Raw genomic sequence first — 20,453 nt, forward strand, 5'->3', positions numbered from 1 at the left:
ACAGACAAAAGAAAATGCTTCTTTACATAGTGGGAGGTGAACTTACGGAGCTTGCTGCCATTGCTGCCATGGTAGTTTGCGGAGGCAGACAACATCCAGCAGGTTTGAAAAGAGATTAGACAGACTCATGGATAAAAGGTGCGTAAAGGACTGGGCAGGGATGTGCCCCTGACATCCCCTCTTCAGAAATTGTCGGTGTTGGGGAGTACAAAGTGAGAGACTTCAGAAAGGTGCCACAGCCATGTTCTGTTCCTAAATACCATCTTCTGCTAACACTATCAGACAGGGCTTGCAGGGCTAGACAGACCGTGGTGTGACCTAGTCAGACATTTCTTATGTTCCTACAAGGCAACTGCAGGGCACCGAAGCCCCTGACTCACCACTCCCAGCCCTGGCTGTGAGAACAAGAACCAGCTGCCCTGTGAAGGCCAACCAGATAGAGACATACACAAAACCCTCAGAAGCCCTAGAGCCCTGCTTCTTCATCGTCATCAGGCAAAATCCACAATACAAAGCACTGAATGCAGGATGCTACAAAGAAAACATAAGTTATAGTCATCTTCACCTGAGTTCTTTGTGCACATGTTGAAATCTAAAGCCTCATCTCAGCTTGGTGGGCACAGCCAAGCAGCAAGTCCAGGGAATCTGGGTATACAGAGGATGGTCACACAAGCACATTCATACACAACAAAGGGAAGAAAACAAATTGCCCAACGCACACCAATTTTTATGCCCAACTTGATATGTTGCATGTGTGATTACTGCAGAAATGAGTGTGGGTAATTACTGCCATCTGCACCCATTACTACCATTTGGATGCGTATTCATAGTAACTGCACGTTAGCTAGGCATGCCACTGCACAGACCTATTAAACAGCTAATTAATTAAAAAAACAGACCTCCTCTGCTGAGGAGGAGCCCATCACCCACTAATCACGAGAATACATTTTCTCCATCTGTTAGATTATTCGCCCCCTCCCCAAGGTCACCGGGGAAGATGCAACTGGCCTGCAGTCTGGGGAGCTTTCTGTTTAAGTGACTTACTTTGTGCAGCAAGGCTTTGGACCATGGCACTTCCATGGAACAGCACAGCGCTTTTGGATTACCTCAGGTGACCTTCAGATTAGGCATCAACCATCATTCCACCACTCCCCGCCTGCCAAGCACCGAGGAGGCTAACCGCGTGCCCCTGCGCAGGGCAGTGTACCAGCAGCCCAAGTGCCCATCCCATACGATGCCTCTCGCCATGCTGGTTCGTCTCCTGGCTCCTGTTTCTACAGCAAACTCCTAATGCAACAGTAGATCATAAATACACAGGGGACGGCTGTGCCCCAGTGCTTCACTGACATATGGTTCGGTCTTCAGTCAGAAGCTATGGATTTAAATTTAGGGATGGAGCAGGAGGTTAGGTTTCAAAATTCCAAGATAAATCCTCCCGGAGGAGGCAATGAGACCAGAATTTCATCCCTCTGGTACAGCCTTAAAGCAGATGGGAAAGTGGAGTCAGTGCCGTCGAGCACAGCGCGCTGCTTGTGCAGCCCTGAAAGGCTGTGCCCAGCTTTTCAGCTGTTGGAAGACTGCTTTAGCTACGGCCCTCTGTACCAGCTGCTGCTCCATTGGCACCAGAACCGTCAGGACTCCCGTTAGACATCCAAATTTTAGGTAGAAAAAACTGCTCCAGCTATTATAGTAATAATTTCTTATAGCAAAGGCTAGAAATACTGTATCTCAGACTGAATCAGCACCTTCATCAGCTCCCCATCCCTTTCAAAACAGGTGTTAGTATGAAGGGCTTATAAGCTACAGGCATAAGAGCTTTGGCCGTACTTGATTTGTAATGAAAAAAAGGAACTAACACATTTCAAATCATTGTGAATTATTTGTGAAACAAACCACACTCCTCCTTCCTGCACACATGAAATGCAGTGCTGAAGAAGTCACTACAATCCAATAAAGTGCAAAATGCATTCACCATCTGGCACTGTAAATGCTTTTGAAGCATATATACCCTAGTTATGGAGTAGCTCAAGACAACTCTACGGATCTTACTTTTGTTCTCCTGGGACTAAAGAGACAATTCTTTGTCTATGTGCTTTAAAAAAAAAGCACCAAAAACCAACAGGAACCAAAATGTAAAATAATTTCTACGGCTCCAGATGCTGGCAGACAGGCAGCAGCTGACAGTGCTTTGTCAAATGGGACCTGTGAAAATACTGTACTAGGATTTCTACAGTTGTTGACCAGCCTGTACGATGGCTTTACGCTTGCTAAGAAGTCTTCCGACATCCCCTGCCCAACCTTCAAATTCCTACACCTGCAAGGTGTCCTAAGCTCTGCACAGCTGAAAAAGGCAGAATATCCTGCTGTAGCTCCTGCCTGCAGCTGCTCTCAACTTCCAAAAGGGATTCAGGGGAGGACTGAAGCTAGCAACCATGACACACGGGCACTTGGAACATTTGTGGACGGTTCTGCTGCAGGACATCGGCATCACTGTACAAGTGCATGTTCTACACTCAGACACACTTTCCTTACACTCCTCTCCAAGCATAGACTATTTACCATTGTGCAAAGCACAAAATTATGCTGAATGGATCCACAACTTGGTCCAGCACCTTCTCAACTAAGGAAAAAAACCCTCCAGGAAACTGCACTCCAGTGTGGCCTGAGCAATGCTGTCTTCCCTCTCTTCTCCATCTCCCTCTCCTGTGCCCACAGGAGGCACAAGCCTTTCGGGAGAGCCTGCAGCCTTTGGTGCTCCGCACCTGCCCGTCCCAGCCAGGAGGAATTGCTCCACAGGCAGAGTCCTTCTCTGGGTGTTCTCCCTTCCTCATGATGCTTGACCACCTTGGCCTTGCTGAATCAAGAAAGTCATCTAAACAAAACCTGCCATCCTCAAGTCCCTCAATCATATGGGAAGCACCAAACATGCTGAGTTAAGTGCAAGGTAAGCAGTATTTTTATTTGGTTAAATAGAATTGCTCATCAAATGAAAACAAAGAAGTGATTTGCAGCAGAACTGGTACAGGTAGTTGTTGCATAAGTACATTCCTGCATATTTGGCTACTTTAGGAATATTTTTTAATTAACAGTTTCTCCTCAGCTAAAGCAAACCATAGAAAATAAGGAAGGAGAAGTTTCACACAAGGACACTACCGAATCCCTCAACTGCCAGCTATTTTTTTTCTTCAGGGAGGATTTTAAATTAAAAGCAGATTGCCTTCATTAGCGTTACCAGAAGCCATGTAACTGCCAAAGCTGACAGAAACACAACTGTGATTTGCAAATTTGGCAAGCGTTGTTTTCTCTTTCTACAAATGTGGGTAATGTCATTCACATTAAGAGGGCTTTTGTGGGGGACACTGTGCAAAGAGTAACTCCTTCCCCAGGAGTGGAAAAACATCTCCAGAGTGGCAGCTTAGTATTCTAGAGCACCCAGGACCTCTCTCCTTGTTTATTGTGCAACAAAGTGCATTGCCTTAAATTTCTGCTGAGAACGCTCAGATAAAAAGGGCGCTGTGAACTGTCTTCTCCTGAAGACTGAGCAGAATACAGTAGCAAGCACGTAATAAACGTTTCAACACCCATCTTTGACATATAGCCATACTCAACCTTCCTGTGACATGGTGCCAAACCCTCAGAAGCCATTCAGCATGGTTTCTCACCAAAATCTCTATTCTCTTTCCTTCATTCTAGCTGAAAAAGCTGATAACACCCTGATAGGAAAATTACATTTCTACCAAGGGCAACTGTGTTTGCAGGCTTCATGGTCCGCTCCAGAGTCCCAGCCTTGGTGAGAGGGGGAATATCTTGGTAGTATTTTTACTCTCTTTCAAATTCCTGTGTGAATAGCTGCAGAACTGAGAGAGGCACGCGTGAAGCCAGCCTGCCGGGGTGTAAGAGCAGGCAGCAATGGATGAACAATCTGCTGTTCATTTTTAGAGTGACTCCATGTGTCCTGCTCCCCTCCCTGGTACATTAGTCTCCTCTAACTTCTGGTGTGTAGCTTTCCTCAGTCTTGGGAATAAAGCTTAACATACATAACAGAGGTGTTTAAAAATATACTGGTGTATTCTAGTTTCTGTTATATGCCACACCGTGGATGTTGGCCTCAGGGGCTGAACAGAGCTGCTGACGTGAAAGTGAAGCGATGGGGGTTGACCTTGACCTGTGGGTACTCTCTTGGGTTGGTGACAGCCTCCTCAGCACCACCACCCCCTCAGAAGCTGCCCCTGGCACGATGTGGTGTGACAGCCAACACCTGCTATGGAGGGTTCACTCACTCTTCTATGATGAAAAGATGACAAAAATTACAGAATGAAGAAACAAGAGATTAACGGGTAATCTCCAAGCACAACCCCCATGCTCAGCAGCATGGCACTAGAGATCACAGCACCCCTGAGCAAATGGAGCATTTATTCCCCTGGCTGTAGATGAAATGGGAAGGTCTGAACACACTATTAAACGGTGCAGGAAGTAGTTTAACACAGTAAATATTAACCACAGTCACAAATGTAAAGTCTGTCTGTAATAATTAGGATTGTACTACGTAGGATTTTATTAGACACTGCCTTATAAAATCAAGACGAAAATAGCTGTCTGCACAGTAATCAGCAGTTTCTTAACTGTCTAAAATTAAAGCAACAAATGTAATTCAACATCAGGCATGGAACAAAACAAAACAATGACAACCTATATTCAAGCCTACAAAGGTAACAGTGGTACACCTACTGGTAACCTTCAATCTAATCTAGAGTTAAATGTTCAGTGACTCTGCAGTTTTGGTTTGTATCTTCAAAAGAACCGGAGAATCCAGTTCTCTCTCTGTAGTCCAACTCTTTTTCCACCATACAGTGAACAGAGTTCATTATCCATTGAACTAAACATTAAGTAATGAGTTAACAATAATTAAACTGAAAGAGATACAGATTAAAGGAATTTATTATTCCCTGATCTGCCAAGCAAATTGTTTAGATACCTGCAATCAATGAGTAATGATGAGACAAAATAAAGAGCCAACAAACCAAAAGAGCCAACAACAGGCTCGTAAAAGTCTGTTCAGTAAAGCCCATGAATCTTCGTTAGGTTGAACAGCACAGCATTTTAATCAACAAAACCTCCCGTCTTTATACATCATGAGAACAGAGGCAGAATGTGGCCCTAAATTATGCTGCTACTGTTTATTATTCATGTATCACAGGACTGATGAAGATTTATGGTCCCATTGTGCTAAGTACTGTATAGTGAAATATAGAGAAATAGTGAGACTTAGTACTCCAAGACTTTATAATTTAAAGACAAATTACAAAAACAAGATATTATAATTTAAAGACAGTAATGCACAGATGGGGATTGGAGATACAGACAGATTAAGCAACTTGCCCAAGGTCATGCCAGACATGTGTGCCAGAGCAGAAAACTGAACTCACATCTCTGGAGTACCAGCGCAGGTTTTTTACTCATGTAGGAGAACATTGCTTCTCCTCTTTGATTTCACTCGATGTCATATTTCACAAACTAACAAATAACTTCAAAAAATACAAGCATTACTCATGTATGAAATGAGAATTTCCCCAGTTCCAACTTGTGTCCACCACCTCCCATCCTGCTCCCGTGCACACTTCTTTCTTCTAAACATGGCTTCTCAATGCTGAACAAACCCAGATTTCACAGCTTCCCCTTGTCCATCACACACTCTACCACCCTGATCATCTTGGTGGCCTGTGCCAGACCTGCCCCAGTATCGCCATTCCTTTCCGCTACAGGTAGCCCAAAATTGGCCATCATGCTCCAGATGCAGTCTCACAAATCACTGAACAGAAGGGTACAAGGCACTCCACGCTTTTTTTTTCTTTTTGAAAGCAGCCTGCAAATAGTTAATTTCCTTTATTCAATGATTGTATATTTACACCTTCTAACTACACAAACCCTGCACCCCTCGGTTTACAAAACAACACAGGAATGTTGTTTTTTCACACCACTTTTGGAAGTTTGCTGTTGCAGGGGTCTCAGCACATGCAGCAAACAGCAACCGCTGTTCCCGTAAGGAATATTGGAAAGGAAAATCTCACATCTTTTTCCTAGCTGACAAAAAGGATAGCCAGGTCAGCCCGAGTGACGTAACATGCTCGAAATACATCAGTGATAGTGGTATAACACAAGACACCATGTTGCTAGATATACGTACATCAGCAGATATATTTAGGAATTTAAGTCCTAAACCCTGTTACAGGGTGTATTGGTAACAGTGAAAAATATTTAATTTTATGAGCGTGATCGGAGATCGCTTCAGTGCCACACAAACAGTAGCAGCAGTGTTACTTACTAAGACAAAACTCAAGCCCCCAGACAGCTGACCCAGGATAGTGGGAGAAACGATACTGCATTTAAACACAGTGGCTTTCTTTCCGGGTTTACAGTTGAAATGTGCCCTGTATCAAAAGGTATTTGCTCCGTGTTTATTTTAACAAGAGCAAAGTCACAGCTTAAGCTTTGCTTATTTCTATTTTGCTAGCATCTGTGAAGATTTACCAATGAAAATTTCATTTAAATTAGTCCTGCAAAAGTGCTGTCAACATTTGTTTTAGGGTTCCCCTGCAAGTACTGTCCCAACAGAGCAGCAAAATCAGTCCACTTTGCAACAGGCTGCCATCCTGGTACGAACAGCATCTGCATGGCATGGAGACATTTGGGGCTTTAAGTGATCCCACGACTGAAGAGCGTTGAATACAGCAAAACAAACCATCCTCCTTGATGCTGTCCAGGATGGGACAACCAGTTATATGTAGAGCCATGCTTGTTTCTGACGTGTAACTGCTCACCTTCATCTCGGGAGGTTGCTGCACACCTGAGCTCAGGCAGGGAAGACTCGTCCCACAGGGACGGTGGCACAAGCAAGCTGCCCTGGGAGCAGCCCCTCCGCAGCTGGCACTGAACCGGCAGCACCAAGGAGAGGCCTGAAACAGGCCACGTCCCCTCCTCCAGCTGAAGCTGAGGGTGGTCCAGTCTACATCTCCCCAGAGGACGAGCTCAAGAGCTGCTTGTCAGAATTCCCTTTCCAGAGCTACCGCCTCCCATGCAGGAACACATGCACATACATAAATATATAAAACCGACGAGCTGCTTCCAGTTTCTTGGCAATAAACCGTAATCTCTCTTATAGCATTATTTCATACACCAGCAGCAGTCAGCTTTCCAAAACTGCACAGCTATATACTCCATCCCTTTCAAACACAAAATTGGTCTGGAAGCCAATGACACCTTTATACCAACACTGAAAGTGAAGCAACGGAGCCCTGGTTTGAACTGGGATGAGTCATTGCTCCATTCAGGGATACATTAAAAGCCATACCAAGGACTCCTTATGCACTGCAAAGGTGCGCGCTACACCAAAGGACAGGTATCACATCATACCCAATAGATGACTCGTCCAGTAGTGCGTGTTTGTGAGCACAGGGCACCTGGACAAACAGTGCTCTCATCCATCACAAGCCCAGTGTATATCCACCACGCGCCTGCAAAACTTGTATTTTGGGCGCAGAACAGACTGATACAGCAAGGAGTGGCTGGGAAACTTCATGGAGAGAGAAGCAAAGAGCAGGACCCCAGCGCACCGCATGCCTAACGCTGGACCAAGCTGGAACGCCTCTCTGACCTTCCCAGGCACTTCCCAATCTCTCCTCCGCACCAACCCCCCAAAGCACAAGCAGTCGGGAGGTTGCTACATCCCACCACCACCAGACAGGATGGGGCACGGGCCCTGGGGAGCCTGTGGCTGAGTCAATGGGACTGCTACCCACGGGTTCCCACTATTGTGCAGCCCTTCCTCAAATTCACAGCAGATGAGTCTCCAGCTACAGTTTGGCCTTAGAGAGTCTCTTTAATAAAAACACCAGCCTCCTTCTCCCTCAACACAGAAGACTCTATAAGACCTCCCACAAACGAAAGGGGAACGAGAGGGATATTTCTTTTTTTTTGCAGGGCTTGTTTGGTATTCTGTCACAAAGCCAAACAGATGTTTCTAAAATCTAAACTGGTTATACAACTGTTTCAAACTCATGCAGCTGTGCACAGCAAGCAACTGCATCAGGGGAAAAGACCACTGCTCTTTGAAGGGACTCTTACATCTAGGGACTAGAGTTTAATAAACCAAACTTCCCAGGAGTTATTCAAGCTCTCTCATTCCAATTTAGTGTTTATGACAGAGGAAACTGCTGAAAAGAGCCAAGTGAAGTGGCTTTTCCAGCTTCATGACGAAAATCTGCACCGAGATGGGACTAGGACCCAGACCCACATGATAATTATGGCATCCAATTTCCACCATTCGGCCGACCAGGGGAGACGGCAGGAACAGACAACGGGTGCGAATACAACAGCCCTGCTCTGCCACTCGTACAAGACCCACTCTATGCTTGGGCCTCGCTTCAGAATCAACTGCACAATCAAATCACTGCAAACTTTACTGCTACAACATGGACTGAGAGCAGAAGAGACTGAAGTAGCCTCTTATTATCTGTATTAAAAAAATATGTAAAATTAATCTTAATTTCTGACAGTGCTTTTATTTTATTTATGAACAAAATTTACAACTAAAAGAATTTCTACAATATTAGCGTTTTAGAAATATGCCTGTCTGCTCCAGCTAAAAGGCAAGAGACTTGGGTAAAACTAGTGGAAACACTCCAAGTAAATTATACAGTATAGTTTTATAATCCTATAAAACACCAATTTTTTGCAAGCCAAAACTATTTGTCATAGAGCATTTGCATTTTAGTCATATAACAGATTGACTGTCTGCATAAGTACTATCGTGTTGCTGCCTGAAACCACAGTAAAACTTTTTTGTTGTTGTTTTCTTCTTTTTTTAATACTTCAGAAGAACGCATGGCAATTTAAAAAAAAAAATGTTTTACTTGTGTTGCTAGCATAGGAGTTCATAACAGCTGGGTAATTCTGTACATTTGATTCATGCTGCACTGTATATGAAAAGGCACAAAAAATTAAATTAGTTTTATAATCCCTATACGGTCAACACAATTGTGATTAATGTATTTTCTAAAACTCAGAGCTGCAGCGTTGTGAACAACTGTCGCGTCACAGTCTGCTTATTCAAACTGTAAGAAAGGGGAAAAAAAAAGTTTTCCATCTCTAAAGAATTCCAAATAGGAACACAGTACTGGGTAGAAGTGACCGACCCAGCTCACAGCTCTGTCATGTATAGACAAGCATTTTAAGTGTCTGCAGTCTAAAGCTTCATTATTTTTTGCAGAACAATCTGGCAACAGAGGTAACCTGACTCCCTGGGAATCAAATGTTACTTAAAGACAGGTTTCACCTGTCGTGTGTGTAATATATTCTGAGCAACACAGTGTCAGGGTATACAGACATCACAGGAGAGGGCAGTCTGTCCTTCACCGCTAAGAGGGGAAAAAAGGAAATTTTCCGCTTTCACAGAATTTTGAATTTTATTTATTTTTGGTAACTTTGAAGAGAAATGTCCTAATGCAATGGCAGCTACAGCAGCTTTGTGCAAACGAACTACAAAACATGATGGAATAATCTTCAAGCAACTGCTAGGAGAGTTCTTGCACGCTTTAGGGTCTCCCTTCCCTAGATCTGTCCCCATTATGATGGAGCAGTTATCTGCACAGCCATCAGGAAGACACTGTCCATCCTTGTTGCACAGACAGCAAAGCAAGAACGTGCCTTTTTCCAAAGATTTAGAGATAAGGAGACTCAGTACATACTTGCTCCAGGCCACCACCCAAGCAGGTGGCGTGTCTGTCCCACCCAGCTGCCTGCTGAACCTCTCCTTCCTTCTCACAGCTGTGCCTGGTAGGATGTATTCAGAGAAGCATTGAAAAAGATGGCCCAACTCTGACCTAACTTGTACAGGTGGAAACAAGGAGGGACTCGCTTAAGATTTTCAGAAAGACTCAACCTGTGCAGAAAGTTCAAAAAGGGCAGATGAAAGTCAGCGTCAAGCATCCTCCCCAGCTTCCCTGTCATGCAACCAGAAGCAGCACATCCAACTCTTTTCGGAATTAACTCTTGACAAAGGAGACGCTCTTCCACAGGAAAAGCTGAGGGACACAGGAGGACCTCTGCATGTACCAAAGGTGGCTGGAGCCAAGCCCTGCTGTCACAGGCAGCAGCTGCCCAGCGCAGCCAGCCGGGGAGCTCTGGCAGGAGAGACCCTGCCACTGCAGGACAAGATGCCTCTCCAAGGACAACTCTCTGCAGGGCTTTTGTTACTGCTTCTCTGAGCAGGAGCGACACGTGCACAGACCACCTCGGAAGCTGCTTGCTGATTTCCCTCTCACGGGAAGGCAAGCGATCGCATTTGAAGGCAACGTGTGCCCCGCAGAGCCGGCAGGACCAAGCATACGTCAGAAGAGCACGCTGTCTTGGCGCTGCCCCCTCCGTAAGGCTACTTGTCTACTAGATGTACACAAAAGCACCTCATGGGACAAAGACAGCAACCCAATATATAGAAATCTGTTGCGCTCAGCAGGGGCCAGGGCAGCAAACAGAAATTAAAGCTGTTTCCTCCAAGGAAGCCTACGGATTTCACAGAATTGAGATGTCTATTTCCCTGGTTTTCCCAAAAAATTCCCAGTCAGAATTGCCAAAGTTCTCCCTACGCGAGTGACACCTGCCAGTTGCCTTTCCAGCCACCTGCTCCTCACTTCCACAATCCCACAAAACAAGCAACAGGAGCACCCGAGCTGCTGCCAGGAGACCAAAACCGCAGCACCAGCCCTACGACAGAGTGCTGAGGCTACTGCAGACAGCAGGGTCAGGATTATTGCTCAGACCGACAGCTCTCTGAGGCTGGGGCCATCCTTTTATCCTGCCTCCACTTTCCATACTGTGCCTAATGCAACTTGATGCTGCAATATAAATAGATGATACTTAACTCCCCCCCCCAGTTCGATGGGCAGCGGTGGGTAGGGCGCAGAGCCTGTGCTCAGTTGCTGCCCTGCTCAGGTGCTCCATGGCTTCTGTTTTCAGCCATCATTGTTGTGACCTGTGAGGAAAATAAAACCTCTGGCTCTAGGTATGCATTTTTGGTAATCAAGTTAGCAGCTCCCTCCTTGCCTTTGGTTAAGTAAAAACACACTTATTGAAATTACCCAGAGGAATACATCTATCCAGTCCCCTCAATGTCAGACAATTGTACTGAGAGAAATAGAACATTAAACCAACTGTTTCACAATCCCTGCCAAAAGCCACACATCTCCTACCAAACCCAGCCGGGGTATCCAGAGATTGACTGACATGTGTTCTTAAACAAAGTGGGGCACTTGCAGGGCAAGAATAGGGAAAGGAGAGATGAGGTGAGCTCTACAGTTTCACAGGGTGGTGATGGTGGGCGTCTCCAGCTACACATGCACGTAAACTTTTTTGAAAAGCAAATACCAGGCTTTTGCTTCACCAACAAAAGCAGCTGTTGAAATAGTTTTGTCAGACACAGCTGATAAGGATAATTACGTGGTGAGAGCTTAGTCATCCGTATCACAGCGACAGAAAGGCAGATTCTCTTAAAAATAACGTCAACACCACAAAACTCTACGGAACATCCAAGCACAGAGCTTCCCAGATCCCAGGCGCTCCGGTAGCCACGGGCGCCGCAGCCGGCCGCTAGAGGGCGCCCCCTTTTCTCCAGAAATCTCCTCGTCATAATGGTTTGGCGTCAACGTTCTGCAGCCACAAATCAGCACAGCATCACGACGTGTAAAGCACACGTAGAATCTTTCATGGTTTAACTTAAAAAGAAGTGGAGTTACACAGCTCAGGGCTGGCCGACGTTCGCACCCACGTACTTGCCAGATGGAGGGAAAGGCACAACTGCCCGTGCGTTGCCTCACCAGGAGCGAGACTCGGAACCAAGCAGGCTGCAGAGGCCACTCCAGTTTGCCCCTAACAAATTCATTAGTGTAAATGGGTTGATATTGCAGTCGGGAGTTCACCATATAGCAGCTGACCTTGAGAAATCCCATCTGTCTTGAGTAACTACAAACCAAACACAAAAACCTCAAAAAGCACTGGAGCAACGGAGCGTCCCCTTTTGATAAAGGGGTAAAGATCTTTCTTTGAGAGTGGAGGAGCCCCAGATTTTGCTTTTCATATCACAGACACGGGTTTGCCCATCTTTGCGTTTATGGCTTCTGTACTGCAACTGCCAGAAGTTAAATCGCCCTCCACTACTGGGTTTCATTACTCTCTTCATACTCCAAGAGCCTCAAGTCTCATTTTGTAGCCAGACCTGTTTTCTCCTTAGCTAACACTCCTCCAAACAGCTCTAACACATACTTTGACAACATTTTATTAGGAAATCAAATCATGCAGCCCAAAAGCACCAAAGGATTAAAAAAAATTGTTCTGACTTCTTTCAGCTAAGGAATCAGGGAAGCATACGTGTGAGATATGTGACTGGATGGGCAGCAATACGGCCTGGCAAAGTCCTGCTGGCTTTACTCTGTGCCTTCCCTCTTCTTTCTCTGCGTTACACCCATCATTCGTGCCAACACGCTCAACCTACCAACAAGCCAAGTCTAAGAAGGATTAATCTCGTCAATAAACAAACCAAAGCAAAAGCCTAGCCCAAACAGTGAGCCAAGCACATCCACATCAAATCACAACTCTCAAATCCTCTCCAGTACATGAGAGAACTATCTCTGCTTGAGACACTGTGGAGCAGTCTCCCATGCAACATCAGTAATCCTAAAATGCTCCATCAAGTCAGCAGAGAAAGCTGGATGTCCTCCACAAAGCATAGTATCATCTGCCACAGCCTCGCTCTCTTCCATCACAAACGATGCCGTGAGCCCAAGAAGATCAGCACAGGAACTAAGAAGTGCACCTAGACCAGGGCACCTCGTTCCCTCAGACACTAGAGTAGGAGACCCACGATGGGGTTATGGTGTCTGAGTAGGAAGAACATGAGAAAGTAGGAACTGAGACTTGCTACCTGCAGAAGACTCGAGAAGAAACAGAAGAACTGGAAGGTCTCAAACTGTTTTCCCACATTTTGTAGCAATCACAGAAAGGGGGTGCAGGCCATCCAGCCGCGAGCAGGAACACTCTCCAAAAACACTCTCAACACAGGAAAACTTTGCTTTAGTATGTCTTATGGAAGCAAGTGTCCTAACTTCCCCAAACCCAAGGAGTAAGGAGCATTTCCCCCAGCGTTAGAAACTTCCTTCTAGGCAGATCTTCACTGGAGACTCTGGGTGCACATCTGTCTGTCGGGATTACTAATACAAGCAGACGCTTCTTTCATGTTCGGGAGTTTTGCCATTGACTTCAAAGTAGCGAGATATAACACCTTGCGTGTTCCCTAAACACACTTAATAACAGCACCTGACACATTTAAAGTGCTTAGACATGTTAAAGGCATTGTACAACATTAGCAAGAAACCAGGAACCTCTGTCTACGTGGTTCATGAGAAATCTGGTAAGCCAGGAGTCTATCCCTCCATCAGATGCTTATCTATTAGCCAACTAATAACTGTGTGACTGCTTCTCTAACTGATCTGTGCAGTCATAAGCAGGGACTACCTTCTGGCGAGCTGTGGACACTTTGTATTACTCATAATCCTCTTAAATCATAACAAAGAATACAGATTAGAAGGTGTAAAGTGTGCAATAAATGTTCTAAACCCAACATAAACACAGCCATCTCAGTCTGAGTCAGAGCCTACATCATGGGAGCTTACTAAACTCCTTTTGAAGTCAAGTTCTGGGGGTGCAAGCAGCATGTGGTTTGGCTCCTGGTGCTGGGCTGGTGTGACAGCAATACACACCAAGCAGCACCTGGAGCCAGTTCAAAGCAGACAGGAGCAAGGTCAGCCTCGCACGGCAGCACCGCTTCGGGGACGAGGCCGTGGGGCTAAGAAATGAGTTTTCCCCTTTGCTTCAGGGCAAGCAATGGAAAGAGAAGGAACAGCAAGATCTCCTTGGAGAGGGAGAAAGTGAAGGGCTTTTGCCTCCAGAGGGCTCAGAAATAAGACAAAACTGTGGTTCTTGGGGTAGCTCTTGAACCTCTCTGACAACACGTTGAAAGCCACCATCAGGAAACCTCAGCACAGGTCCAACTGGAGCCACCACTGAACTATCTTCATCAGCATTTCTTAACTTAGCCAAAAGTTGGTGTGTATGCACTTAAGATGTCAGCGCCAGGTGTAACCTGACAAGGCTCTGCACAGATTACGACCCTCATGGTCATCAAGATGAAATAATGCTGCTGAAACCAGCCCTAAGCGATGATTGCGTATTTCGACAAAATGCGGAATTATAAACTGCACAATCCTGCACTCAGTACATGTGGGGATACTGCAGGAGGGATACTGCAGGAGGGTCTGAAGACTCTTCTTCTTCTTTTTGGAGACAACAAAACTAGCATCAACTTCTGCACTAACTTGCACAACCGCTAAAAAGCATACGTGATTCACAACGCTGAAACTTTATTAGAAACATTTCTAACAAAGTATAATGTATATCACTACTAATGTATTATCAATGTTTTACTGTACTGGGTACGTACTACAGCCATAGAAAAGGGCATTCCCGAATCAGTCAGAAGGTACACGTGATAATTACCAATGAAAATCGTTAAGTCCGTTAGCTGTTTAAATACCGGGCTAATGATATCAGCAGTAGGTTTATGTGTGGAACCTTCTTCCCCCAAGCACTTCATGTTTCTCTCCGTGCGGTATTCCTCAAGTTTTTATAGCATTTATCTATAGAGTTTCCCTGTTTACAGTAACAGCCAGAGATGCCCAGTTTGATACTACAATTTTAACTACAGTTGCTTAACAGTTGTACTGCCAGCGTACACGCTCGTAGCAACAAACAGCAGGAAACAAAACTCCTGGGTCCTAGAAATCTTTGCGTCCTCGAAATCTTTGCATCATCTGTCACTTTTTGAACCTCAACAATTTGCAGGCACGAGATGTTTCACTCGCTGCTAACCTGTGATACGCGCTACCTGTAACGGCAGTTCGGGCGACCCTGAACGACTGCCCCTGTAGGACCAGCCCCACGCACAATGCTGTAGCCATCCCCACGAGTAGCTGTAAACAGTTAGTCTTCCAAGAACTTTCCACTTGAAACGTGATTGCTAATGTATTCACACTTGTAATAATGAGATGCAAATTTATAAAAAGCCACTTTCTTGCTCAACTGAACTACTATTCTATTAATAGCCCTGTCCACATGATTTTGAAATTCCCCACTGTTTGACTTCAAGGGCTGATCGTTTTATTTTGGAAATTTACTCTTGGTTGCGACTTGACAAAGAAAGTATTAATTTGTTCACGTATACGAGACATATATATGGTTCTGCCTTTTCCATTCATGGACCAGATAATGAATCCGTTTCCCTGGAAAACTACACAATGAAATATTCAACATAAGGCATTCTGTAGCTTAGATGTGAACTACAAACTGCAATTTTACTGGGATGTCCCCGTAGGTTGGCTTTGGCACGTACGCCTGCATGTTTTATGCTTTGTCTGAAGAAGGAAGCTCCCACAAGTGAGGGGAAAGCTCTTGGATATAGGTCACAAGTTGGTGTATCAAAACTTAGATGAGAATTAAAAAAAAACCCAATACCTCAGCATATTTCTCCCACGCTTTCAGGAAAAAAGAAATAAAAAAAACCAAACACACAAGACAACCCTACATAAACCAGAGCTTAAATATTCTTTAATATTTCAGTAATTTACTCCAAAGAGGAGGAAATCAGCCAAGATTTGTCCAAAAGCAGAATGAAGGCAAGAGGACGCACTCTGATGCAGGTTGCTCAGGTTTCCTCTACGCTTTAGACTCTTGACACAGGGTCATTTTACTCCTCCTTTGTTTTTAACGACTGACAAATGCCATTTACAGGTTTGTTTCCCACCCAAAAGTAGATTAAGAAAAAACATTTTTTCTCTCTCATAGCCCTGTGGCGTTTTCCAGCTCGGACACCAAAATCCATTGGGTTGGCGGGTCTGATCATCCCGATTTCTAAAGCAAAACCCTGAAACCGTTTCAATCGCACTCAGAAGAAAGGAGACAATGAAAAAAAAAAAAAAGAAAGAAAGAAAACCACCACTGCACACTCGGTGCGATGATCCCCTCTCTCACACCTTCGCTCGCATCGCCACTGATGGAGAGAGACCCCTCCCAGCCCGGGCAGTGACCACGAGGGGTGCGAGGGCAGAGGGGGTGCCCGGCCCTCGGGGAAGTCTCTCGGGTCCGACTTCTCACCGCCCACGACCCGAGTCAAACTCCGGCGGCAAGTCGCGGCCGCACCCCGGCCCCGCGGCACCCCCGCGCCGAGCCCCGCTCGGCGAACCCCCACATCGCAGCGGCCCGGGGGACACCGCACTTTCGGCCGCCTCCCCACCGCGCTCCGCGGGACTCACCGGAGATCTCGGCCTGGGGCACGCCGCTGAGGCTGAAGCCCTTGGCCCCATACAGCTGCCGGACCTCGGCGCAGCTCCTCGCCTTGCTGCCGCTGTCACCGCGAGCCGGGGCGGAGGCGACACACAGCAGCCAAAATCCCCACGGGAAGAAACGCATCCTTCTCCGCTGGCCCCGCCGCCTGCCGTGCGAAGGGCAAAGCCAAGGTCCCGCGGCGGGGAGGCGGCCGGGGTCCCCGGGGCGGCGCGGTGCCGGGCGGCGGGGGCTCCGAGGCGCTGCGCCCCCTCCCCGGGCAGCCCCGGCGGGACGACGCGCAGCGGGCGAGGGCGGCAGGCGGGGGAACCCCGGGTCTCAGGCGCTGCCGCTGCCCGCGGCGTGCGGGGAAGGCGCCGGGGAGTTAATCCGGACGCCGGCGCGGCGCGGCGGAGGGGGCAGAGATCCAAGTTTGGCCGGGCCGGGCCGCTTTAAAGCCCCGGAGCGTGACCGCGTAGAGGGCTTTTGTTCTTAGCGCGGCTGCATCCCCGGGCAGTCCCGCCGCGATGCTGCCGGCTGCGGCGCCGGCGGGCCGGGCCGGGCCGGGCCGAGCGGGGCGGGGAGCGGGGCGGGCTGCGGGGCTGCTCCCGCGGCGCGGCGCGGCTGGGCTCGGCTCGGTCCGTGCGTGCGCCGGCACCGCTCCACCTGCGCGCCGAGCCGGGCGGCGGGGGAGGCTCCCGAGCGAGGCAGGGCTTCCCCCGCCGGACGTGGCATCACGCCGCCCGGCGCCAATCCCGCGCAGGGCGCAGCCCCCCGCCCCGGGCCCGGCTCCGCCCCCGCCACCGCCCCGCGCCCCCGCCGCGGGCGCTGCGCAGCGGCGGCCGCCGCCGCCCGCCGGCCCGGCCCGAGCCGAACCGAGGGCGGCTCCAGTGCGGGGCAGAGCGGGTCTGCCGGCTGCGGCTCGGCCCCGAGAGCAGCCCGAGGGCGAGAAGCATCCTCGCTCCTGCGACCGGAGGTCCCGGCTGCGGCGGCGGCGCGGACAGCCCCTTCCCGGGCAGGTTTCAAAGCAGCCTTGGAGCGCGGAGGGCTGGGGCGCTCAGGGGGTCTCACGCCGTCCTTCGGGAAGGACATAGTGAAAACGGGCATGAAACCCCTCTTCGTCTGCGTCGCGGTCCGGGTGCGCAACCTGAAGACCCCGAGTTTCCCTGAATTTGGTGGGAAAACAACCACATGGAAGACAACTTATAAAACACTTAGCCAGACCAGTGAACGCATCTGAACCGAGAGCCTGGGAATCCCAGCAAGGTCCTGGGAAGGCTAAAAGTGCCTCTTTAAGAGCGGATCTGGGAAGAGAGGTGATTTTCAACTACAGTTTCTCGGCTCTGGAGTTTAGTTCCTGCTGCAGCCCGCCAGCTCCTGAAACTGGTGCTCTGCAACTCTGCCAGCCGTGTTCTCAGCGGCTTCCTGCACAACAGAGGCGTCTGTCATCACCTGTGCATCCAGGTAATGCCCAGGTTTCCCCCAAATGAGCTCGCAGGCTTTTGGCCAGTATCTTAACACATTTCACAACAAAGAGAGGACCCCAAGATCACTCCTGAGTCTCCTGAGAGCAGTTGTTTTCTATGGAAAAAGGAGATGGCATCTGCCCATGCCTCAGCTGAAGCACTTGTGTCAGCTTACACCTCACTAGATGTCAGAAGCCCACACAGAAACACCACCACCACCATGGTCCCACAAAAATCTCAGCAAAATTTATCAGAGATTGTACCTTTTGGACTAGTCACTCAGACATGCAAAAACAACATGGGAAAGTCAGGTTGCTCATCTTCCTGTTTCACAACTGCTTGTTCTCCTGAGGGATGTGTAAGGGAGAAGTAAGTGACAGCAAAGTGAGAGCCCCAGGGAGGGGAAGGGTGGCAGTAGGGAAGAGAAAAGTTTTTGCTTTCCTATGAAATCGCCTAATGATTTCCTATGAAATCTTCCTAATTAAATTCATCTGTAAAATACAACAAACAAGATTAAGAGGATCTAACTGCAAAGACAGAGAGAATTTTGTAATGAAGCGCATGACTAAGGTGACATATCATTACCACCAAAAGTTAAAAACTAAGAGTCAGATACACTCCAAATCTTAATTCTTTTACAGAAGACATTGTGCCTTTTGGTCTCTTGCTGTGTATCTCAGCGATGCACAGTTTAGAAACCCAAGGCTCACAGAGTCCTGAAAACTTGGGCCACCTCAGCCTGGAGCTTGCTTTGCAGCCTTTCTGGAGCATGGAAATGGGTCTTATTCCTGGAAATATGCGGGGAAAAAATCTGCCATGGATGATATAAAGTCTGACCTATCCTGTTTTAAAATGGGATCTCTTTTGTAAATGCAGGAGTACTGCACGCATAGCAGGATACCAAGTGCGTTATGTGGCACAAGGTTACTCCTGGGTATTTATTCTAATTTTATAGCCATAACCCTTTCTCTACCCCAGGCTTTGAACACATCACTTGGAGACCCATGTCAGAGACCTCACCTAATTAATCCAACTACAATAACAGCAGAAAACAAGCACCAGAGGAATCCATACGCATATTGCCAGGACTACAGGAACACCAGTATCTTGGTTTCTCCTCCTTGAAAATCAAAGAGGGAAAATTAAATACTTAGAGACTCACATTTAACAACGCTCTTATTTTGGTCTGTCAAGGGGAATGAACTCCAGGAATGCAAACTCCAAAGAGAAAGTAGTTGATAGAGAAGAAAGGCAGAGTCATAAACCTCTTATCTGGTCATCATCAGAATGACTTGGGATGACACAGGGGACCAAAGTAGTACCTAATTTTCTCTTTTTCTTCTCAAACCCTGTGGTTGGATACTTGCTGCTGTTGTGTATCAAGGGCTTGCTCTCAGCTCTGCCTGAAGCGACCTTGGGGAGCTTCTCTGTGAGCACCCCAGCTGCACCCCAGGGTTGCAGCACGAAGCCCTCCGCAATCATACAGCTGCTGAAGCGCACTGAAATACTAACTGCTGACAAGGAAAGAACTGGGACTGAAACCCTTGGATTTTGGCCTTGGAACCATCCCCTGAGCTATAGATCATTTCATAGACTGAAGTGTTTCGCTTCTTCATATACATCTCACTTCCCCAAGCTGGGTGACAACAGTGCCTGCGGCAGGGACCAAAGTCATGTCATTCCTGATAAAATCCTGAGAGACCACAGCACGCGCTCTGCTTATTCGCATGCACTCCACTATTCCCATGGTGAAACACGAAGCTACCGGCTGCCAGCACGGATCACGCTGCTGGCTCCCAAGCCCATTTCAGGAGCTAGAACTGAAGTACAAGCTCTGCCACGAACCTCTGTGATTAAGTGACCATCATTGGGTCACTTACCTCCTAAACAGGGGTAAGAGTGCTTCTTATCTGACCACCTGCCTGAGAGATGCTCACAAACTATTGTAATGAGAAGCTTAAAAGTAGACAAATTAAAAATCAGCCTGAGCTGATACGGGCTCTTCAACAGAGAAGCTATCTGCAACTCTATACAGGATCCAATCCTGAGCAAACAAATCTTAAATTAGGAGGCATATCTGTTTGTTTTGGTGTTAAGTTTGTATGCACATGCAGGATTTGGGCTAGGTACATTTTAAGCAAATTGAAATAAATGTCTTCAAAGTGTCATGACAAAAATGTATTTTTGCCATCCATCATAAATTTGATGTCTGCTGTGTGTATTTGAGGATCAGATCCACTTTCTGAACATTCTCAGTTAAAAGAATGGGGCTTGGCAACAAGTGAACAAAAGATTGTCCAACGACACAGGCAGAAAAAGCTAGAACTGGGAAAGATAAGAAAATGCACAGTAAAACACAAAGATGAGTAGACAAAATTCAGAGGAGGAGAAAAGCACACAGCCAGCCAGCAAGAGAGTCAGAGGAAGACAGAAAATCCATCCTGTTGTGGAGATTGCCTCTTGACAGTCCTGACAAAAAGCACTGCCCACTGAAAAGCTGATCCAAGCGTTATGAAGAAGCAAAAATGATGAAGAAGAGCCAAATCATCTGGCACAAGCAGGGAA

The 20,453-nt window shown here is 47.2% G+C and overlaps 1 protein-coding gene across 1 annotated transcript in view; it reads right to left on the minus strand.

Moving 5' to 3' along the window:
• The window catches only part of GPC1 (glypican 1), a 203,248-nt gene extending 186,679 nt beyond the window's left edge, over nt 1-16,569 (minus strand). The window contains exon 1 of the mRNA XM_086618360.1: nt 16,413-16,569. Coding sequence (XP_086474486.1) covers nt 16,413-16,569 — 157 coding nt within the window. The remainder of the gene's footprint in view (nt 1-16,412) is intronic.
• Nucleotides 16,570-20,453: the final 3,884 nt, after the last annotated feature.

This window comes from Tauraco erythrolophus, chromosome 11 (genome assembly GCF_009769465.1).
Source record: "Tauraco erythrolophus isolate bTauEry1 chromosome 11, bTauEry1.pri, whole genome shotgun sequence".
NCBI classification, from domain to species: domain Eukaryota; kingdom Metazoa; phylum Chordata; class Aves; order Musophagiformes; family Musophagidae; genus Tauraco; species Tauraco erythrolophus.